This window comes from Vitis vinifera, chromosome 5 (assembly GCF_030704535.1).
Source record: "Vitis vinifera cultivar Pinot Noir 40024 chromosome 5, ASM3070453v1".
Taxonomy (NCBI): Eukaryota; Viridiplantae; Streptophyta; class Magnoliopsida; order Vitales; family Vitaceae; genus Vitis; species Vitis vinifera.
Window position 1 is genome coordinate 22,678,786 of NC_081809.1, and position 8,567 is coordinate 22,687,352.

Consider the following 8,567-nt stretch of genomic DNA (forward strand, 5'->3'; position numbering starts at 1 on the left):
GGGCAAGATTGGATAGATTTCTTGTGTCCCCTAGCTGGTTAGACCAATTTCATGGGGTTACTCAAAGTAGGCTACCTCGGCCGATTTCCGATCACTTCCCAATCAATCTAGTGGGGGGTGGGATAAGACGAGGTCCGACTCCATTTAGATTCGAAAATATGTGGCTTAAGGTTGAGGGATTCAAAGATCTTATACATAGTTGGTGGCAAGGGATAAAAGTCAGGGGTAGTGCTAGCTTCAGATTGGCTGCCAAGATGAAGGAAATCAAGTAGAAGCTGAAAGTGTGGAATAGAGAAGTTTTTGGGAGGCTGGACTGCAACAAATCTTCAGCCCTGCAACGAGTGGATTTCTGGGACTGGATGGAAAGCGAGAGAAGCCTGACTATGGAGGAAACAGAGTTAAAAAAAGAAGCAAAATAAAATTACAAAAAGTGAGTGCTTCTAGAGGAAACTCACTAGAGACAGCTTTCAAGGGAGATCTGGCTGAGAGAGGGGGATAGAAACACGGGTTTCTTCCATCGTATGGCAAGTGCTCATCGTAGAAACAATTCTTTGGACAGAATTAAGATCAATGGGGATTGGTTTTCAAAGGAGCAGGAGGTTAGGGAAGGAATTGCTAATGCTTTTCATCAGCTGCTTTCAGAAGATACGAGGTGGAAGGCGGACATTGGGAGGCTTCAGCTTGATCAAATAAGTCAGCAAGAAGTGGAGAATCTGGAGAGTCTTTTTATAGAGAATGAAGTTCATACGGCTTTGATGGAGATGAATGGGGATAAAGCCCCTGGTCCGGATGGCTTTACTATGACTTTTTGGCAAAGTTGTTGGGACTTTGTTAAAGAGGAGATCCTAGAAATGTTCAAGGAATTCCACGAGCATAGCTCCTTCCTTAAGAGTCTCAACAATACTTTTCTGGTTTTGATTCCCAAGAAAAGTGGGGCTGAAGACCTTGGAGATTTTAGACCTATTAGTCTTCTGGGGGGGCTTTATAAGTTATTGGCTAAAGTGCTAGCTAACAGGCTTAAGAAAGTGGTTGGAAAGGTGGTATCCACTTCTCAAAATGCCTCTGTGATGGGAAGACAAATTCTTGATGCTTCCTTAATTGCAAATGAAGTGATAGACTCATGGCAGAAACGAAAAGAAAAGGGCCTTATTTGCAAATTGGACATAGAAAAAGCTTATGACAGCATCAATTGGAGGTTTTTGTTAAAGGTTTTGCAAAAGATGGGCTTTGGGTCTAAGTGGTTGGGGTGGATGTGGAGTTGCTTGTCTTCAGCCAAATTCTCAGTTTTGGTTAATGGGGTGCCTGTTGGCTTCTTACCTAGCACTAAGGGTCTCAGACAAGGAGATCCCCTATCTCCTTATCTCTTTGTCATGGGGATGGAAGTGTTGGATGCTTTTATTAGGAGAGCCATGGAGGGGGGATTTTTATCAGGGTGTAACATTAGGGGTGGCAGCAGATCCTCTTTGAACATCTCCCACTTATTTTTGCTGATGACACGATTGTGTTTTGTGAGGCTAGTATGGAGCATCTAACTCATTTAAGTTGGATTTTACTTTGGTTTGAAGCGGCTTCAGGTCTAAGGATTAACTTAGCCAAAAGTGAAGTTATCCCAGTTGGAGAGGTGGAGGAGATTGAAGAGTTGGTTGTTGAGTTAGGCTACAGGGTGGGGTCCTTACCCTCTCAGTATTTGGGACTTCCTCTAGGGGTTCCTAATAGAACTCCTTATATGTGGGATGGGGTGGAAGAGAGAGTAAGGAGGAAACTTGCGCTTTGGAAACGGCAATATATCTCCAAAGGGGGAAGAATCACTTTAATAAAAAGTACTTTGGCTAGCATGTCAATCTATCAAATGTCTATTTTCAGAATGCCCAAGATTGTTGCTAGAAGGCTAGAGAAAGTGCAAAGGGACTTCCTGTGGAGAGGGAGAAATTTGGAAGGGAAAATTCATCTAGTTAATTGGGAGGTGGTTTGTACAGACAAAGAAAAAGGTGGGTTAGGCCTTAGGAAGCTAGCCATGTTGAACAAAGCCTTGCTTGGCAAGTAGATATGGAGGTATGCTTGTGACAAAGATAATCTTTGGAAACAAGTGATTACGGTGAAGTATGGGCAAGAGGGTCTTGGATGGCGGCCAAAGAAGGCTAATGGGGCGGTTGGAGTAGGGGTTTGGAAGGAGATTTGGAAGGAATCAGATTGGTGTTGGGATAACATGATATTCCAAGCTAGGAAGGGCACCAAGATCAGATTTTGGACAGATGTTTGGTGTACTGATACAGCGCTGTCCCATTGCTTCCCTCATCTCTTCGTCATGGCTGTTTAAAGGAGTTCAACGGTTGAGGAAATGTGGGACCAAAATTCTGGTCAAGGAGGTTGGAACCTAAATTTTTTTAGGGACTTCAATGATTGGGAGCTAGATATGATTGGGGATTTGCTCCATGTGCTGAGGGGTCATAGGTCTTCTTTGGAGGAAGACTCAGTTATTTGGAGGCAAGGAAGAAATGGTCAGTTCAGGGTCAAGGAAGCTTATAGCTTGTTGACCAATCCTAATGATACCGGCTTTCCTTCAAGAAGTATTTGGGTGGCTAGGGTGCCAACTAAAGTCGCCTTCTTTGCTTGGGAGGCGACATGGGGGAAGGTGCTTACCTTGGATAGACTCCAAAGAAAAGGGATGCAACTTCTGAATTGTTGTTTTTTGTGTGGATGTGAAGAAGAAAATATAAATCATATTCTTATATATTGTATAGTGGTTAGAGCTTTGTGGGATATTGTCCTTGGGTTAGTAAATGTTAAATGGGTCTTTCCAGAAACTGTAAAGGAAGTCTTAATTAGCTGGAGGGGCTCCTTTGTGAGGAAGAAAAGGTTTGGGTATCCATTCCGTTGTATATTTTTTGGACGGTATGGAAAGAGAGGAATAGATTAGCTTTTAAGGGGGGTGTGTTGAATATTCAGAAGTTAAAGAATTTTTTTGTCTGTAATTTGTGGAGTTGGGCCAAATTGTACTTAGGTGAGGAGGCTTTCTCTCTTATAGGCTTCTTGGAGTGGGTAGCATCCACTTAAGGGAAGGTGTTTCTTTTTGTCTTTGTTTTTTTTAGGTCCTAGCCGCCTTGTATACCCCCTGTATGTTTTGTGGCTTTTTGCCTCTTTATTAATGCATATCTTTTTACTTATCAAAAAAAAAGTCTCAAATCCTATCTTGTTCCTTCCGGCCAAGTTTTTGTGGAGTTCAAAAGCCCCCTCAAAGGTTAAGGCCCTCACTTGGTTAGTAGTATATGAGAAGGTAAACACCAATGACAAGTTGTCATTGAGAAGACCCTACAAATCTCTCTGTTCTCAATGGTGCATTCTTTGCAAAGGAAATGGAGAATCGATCGACCACCTTTTTCTTCATTGTCCTATTATCATTGGACTCTGGCACAAGTTGTTCAATCTAGCAGGGTTGGCTTGGGTCCCTCCAAGGAGTATTGTGGACATAATGGTTATTGCCTTTAAAGGTTTTGAGAATTCATTAAGAGGCAAGACACTTTGGCAAATCGTTTACCTCACTTTGTTATGGATGGTGTGGCAAGAGAGAAACAATAGGAATTTTTAGGATAAGGGGAGAACGGAAGAGATGTTATGGGACTTGCTTCTTTTCTATTCCTCTCTTTGGGCCTCTTGTACTACAGCTTTTAGTGGAATTCCTCTTAGTGTTTTACAACTCAACTGGACTATAGTTTACGTTTCAAAAGTTTGAGTGTTGGGGTTTTTCTTTGTATTTAGTTTTCTAAAGTTGGGTGTTTTCTCTTTTGTTCAGTTTTGTTTTTGTGGGAATGGTCTCTCATCCTTCTCTTATTTCTTCTTTTTCTCTTGTATCTCTTCCTTCTCTTGTATCTTTTCTTCTTTTAATATATTTTTCTTCGTTTCTGATCAAAAAAAAAAAAAAAAAGTCCCCACAGCACCAAACCTTTGGCTTTGCACCCTAATGGAAGCAGTGTATCTTTCTAGTTTGTCAATCTATGCTCCACAAGACAAAGCAACCCAATTACATTTCCGATTAGTTGATCAAGGTTTCCAAGGTCCACAATCCTCTGTACCCAATGGTCATATATCTCCAAGATCCAGAACTGCTAGCAACCAAGAAAAGAACATGGTTAAATTCCCCCTCCACAAGTAAATTTGTCATACTTAACTCTTCCAACTTTGAAACCCTTAAGCAAGTACTTTTCTCCTAAAAAACTAGTCAGAACTTGAATTTCTTTGAGAAAGCTCAAATGGTTTCACTCATGGTCTCTTATCAGTCCAACAACCCGCTAGGGAAGCCCAGTTGGTCAAAATGAACATTGGGAAGTGTGATCCCAGTAAGTAGCACATGGTCTTGGGTTTGAATCCTACCACTGATGATACCCCGAATTTACCCGATGTTGGTTGTTGCAGGAGGGTCAACACCCCGAGGTTTAGGTTCCCATGGAAGGTTCCTTGATTATCAAAAAAAAAAAAAGGCCCTTTATCAGTCCACCAATGCCCCTCTGTGACCTGAATTGCCTAAGCAGCACCCATTAAAACTGAGATTTAGAAACAGAAACTGGTGGAGCAACCCACTCAACCCATATATCCACAGGTCTCCTATCTGGTAGGCAAAACGAAATCCAATCTTCTTGTTACATGATGCTAAAGGGAGCTTCCAAGAACTAGTTAGTAGCTAACATCCAGAAAGATGGCATTCACTGCCGTTGGGCTACCTTCAAAGATCCTGGTCCTTTCCAACCAAATAACACAGAAAGTCATAAGGATAGGTCCCTCCTTCCCCTCACCCACCTCTTTTTCTCTTCCCATTCTTTCTTTGTCCACTAGACCCCATTCCCGATTGTCACAATCAGGCCACCAAAGTTGCAAGAGTGGAAATGCCCTCCACCAGAGTTTCACAAGAAACCCTAGAATGCTCCAGCACTGTCCAGAACAATTTGGAATGCTAAAACCACCAACTGTTTGTCAAAAGAAAACACTAAAAATGAGATGTTTGCATTTATACCTCTATTTAAATTCATATTTCTAGCAGTTTAACTATAAAGAACCCAAAAGTAAATACCCACAATTTTTCTCTCTGAAATGATGATGTTTTACTACCCAACAAGAAATGAGTTTCTCCTATTTTCTTACAATTTCTCAGCAAGAATCAATGGAAATGCCCATCACCAGAGTTTTGTAAGAAACTCTGGAATGTTCAAGCAGTCTCCAAAAGTATCTTGAATGTCAACTGTTTTCCAAAAGGAAATCCTAAAACTTAGATGTCTTGTAGAATTTGATATCCCTAATTTCATAAAAATTCAGGCTCCTAACCATAAAGACCCAAAAGTAAATGCCCAAAATTTTTTCTCTCTGAAACAATGATGATTGCACTACCAAACGAGGAATAAGTTTCTTCAAATTTCCTACATTGTCTCAAGATCCAAACAAACACCAATTTTCAATAAAAATTCAAGACATAAAATCAAACCTGCCAGCATCTTCAGGACTGAACTCGACATCATCACACCCCAAACTCCTGGCATACTTCACCATCTCCCTTGCAATCTCTATCACCTCCTTCTCACTCTTCTTCAGCTTATACTTCATATGAATCTCACTCGTCGCAATAAAAGTATGAATCCGCGGCCTCTTCGCATACTTCACTGCCTCCCACGCCGTGCTAATATCGTTTCTATTACACCTCGCCAGCCCGCAAATCACCGGCACATGCCCATTCTCATCTACCGCATTGCCCACCTCTTTCGCGATAATCTTCACCGCGTCAAGATCATCCTTCGACGCCGCGGGAAACCCAGCCTCGATAATATCGACGCCGAGCTTCGCCAGCTGGCGGGCAATGTCGAGCTTCTCCTTGCTGGTCATGGTGGCGCCGGGGGACTGCTCGCCGTCTCGGAGGGTGGTGTCGAAGATGCGAACGTAGTTGGGGTCATCGATGCGGTTGGGGATGTATTCGGGGCGGAGAGCAGAGCGGACTGGCAACCTGTGAGAGAGGACTTTTGTGGCTAGGGAGTGGGAAGGAGGTTTAAAGAAGAGGGTGGAGGGAATGGGGGCTTTGAGAATGCCTTTGGAACAGGAAATGGGGGTGGTGGAGAAGGAAGGGTGGTTGAGCTTGGAAGTAGTGGTAGCAGCGGTGGTGGTGGAGAAGGTAGGGTTTAACAAGATCGAGGCCATGGAAAAAGATTGAAGAAAGAGAGAAGAGCTTAAACCCTAGAGCAGAGAGGAGGACTGGCAGAGAGTACACGGATAAAATTGAAATACCAAAGTGGGCCCAGACAATATTGGCCTTTTAACCCTGTCAGGGCCAGCCGCCACCATTAGCGTCACGGAATTTCTCTGAACACTTGCCCAAACAAAATGTATATTATAAAAAGCAATATTTGGAAACCATCAAATTATGGGTTAGTTTATTAAAACAACAATTGAAAACCATTTTAAAATTTTGACCCCATCATTTTTTTTTTTTTTTTGTCGTATTGACCAAAATATCTTTATTATTTTATCATAAAAATAACTTTTTCTTAAATTTATATATAAATATTTTAAAATTTAAAAATATTTATATATTATTTTTTAAACAAAAGATTAAATTTATAAATACGATCATTATTTTATATTTTTTAATCAATTAATTCTAAAATCATTGTAGGTGACGCAAAATCCTTTGCTTGAATGACAATTTACTCCTATTCTATCATAAAATGTTTCTCCAACTTGGGCAATATAATGTGATGTCTCCCAACCTTAGGATTATTTATTTTTTTAATGGAAAACAAAATGATTGATAGAAATAAATAAATAAATAATCTTTATCTTCAATACCTAAACTTGCGCATATTTAGTCATCGGGGAGAGAAGGTAGAATAAATATGGGTTATTTGATTAAAATGTTTTTCTAACTTGGGCAATTGGGGAATGGAAATCTAATCCTTCATCATTTTTTGATCACATTTTGATAAAAATATTTTTATTCTTTTCTTATAAAAATAATCATTTCTTTTAAAACCTATATGTAAATATTAAAATAGTTAAGGACGTTTATGTCAAAAAAAATGGGTTACTCTTTAAGCAAAAGCATAAAAGATGTTAAATCCACAAATATAGGGACATCCCTTTTAACCAATTAATTCAATAAATATTAAGAATATTATATTCAACATGTAATGCTTATGAGCATGTTAAATCTCCAATAAAATAAAAAAATTCCCTTACATGGTTAAGAAATTTTAGAAAAATAAATATCATTATGGAAATTTTGCCCCTCTTTAAATGACTAAAAATATAAATATTATTACCAAAGAAATAACACTTATCATTAAGTTCCTATAATATATTAAGATTTACCTAGAATTAAAAAAATTAATCAAATCATATGAGATGAGAATTTTTAGGAAAATAATAAAAAATATTTTTTCACAATGTTGAAGTTGGGTTTGAGTGCCCAAATAGGCTAACCTGACCTAATAAATAGGAGAAATAAGGGAAACAATTTATAAGAATTCGAAAACTACCCATTGCCACCATTAAATAAAAAGAAAAAAATAATTTTTCTCTCTTAGAGAATTGTCTTTCCCTATAAAACACTAAAGTGTGAGAGAGAGATGCGTTTTTTTTTTCTCTATTTGAATACAAAAGAAACATATTATTTCTAAGAAAAAAAAAGTATTTTCTCGAAGTTTTTCTTGTTTTTCTATGTAAAAACGAATGTCAAGACTTTTGTACTATGAGAAAAAAAATATTTCTTGTATTCGTACTTCCATTCACGACTTAAAATAAGAAAATTGGTTTGCGAAACAATCAATCAAGATTCTTTGACATTTTAGAAGGTAATTTAGAAGTCTTATTTTTCATTACAAAAAAAGTAGTTGATACCTCATTATATATTATCTCATTAAACAAATGTAGCTTTACATGTTAATTGATTAAATATAGTATGAGATATAAGATTTCTTATACCATACTTTGTTAATAATGAAATATGATAAGTTATCCATCATCTTATATTCAATTTAACATGGGATAGCCTATAAGGACACTATCCGGCCAAAATGAAACCACAAGTTCCACAAAAACACCACTCACACTTAGAACTTAACAAGTCAAGAGTGTCTTTGACAATATTTTTAAAAAGCATTTCTATCTTTTTTTTAATACTTAAAAGATAAAAAAATTTAAATATTAGAAATATTAGAAGCATTTCCTATATTTACTAGCAAACAGACTCTAAGAAATTCATCGTGGACTAAAAACAATATCTTGTTTACACTTTGATATATTCCAAAAAAATTATTCATTATGATTTATTTATTTTTTTGTTCTACAACTTTTTCAGCGTCATTAAACATTTCTTTTAATCACTATCAAACAAATTATAAAAAGTTCATCATAGATAAAAAAAAACAATATCTTATATGCACCATGACCTACTAAAAAAAAAATCATTATAGTTTATTTATGTGTTTGGTTGACTTTTTTAGTATTATCAAACATTTGCTAGAATCATAGTCAAATGAATTCTAAGAAGTTTATCATGGACAAGAAACAATCTCTAATATATACTTTGACTT

General features: G+C 37.8%; 1 protein-coding gene across 1 annotated transcript in view; it reads right to left on the minus strand.

Annotated features, from left to right (window-relative positions):
- LOC100249820 (2-isopropylmalate synthase A) overlaps positions 1–6,378 on the minus strand; it is a 45,952-nt gene extending 39,574 nt beyond the window's left edge. The window contains exon 1 of the mRNA XM_002268906.5: positions 5,471–6,378. Within this exon, the coding sequence (XP_002268942.2) occupies positions 5,471–6,174 (704 nt within the window). The 5' untranslated portion in view covers positions 6,175–6,378. The remainder of the gene's footprint in view (positions 1–5,470) is intronic.
- Between the last annotated feature and the right edge of the window lie 2,189 nt (positions 6,379–8,567).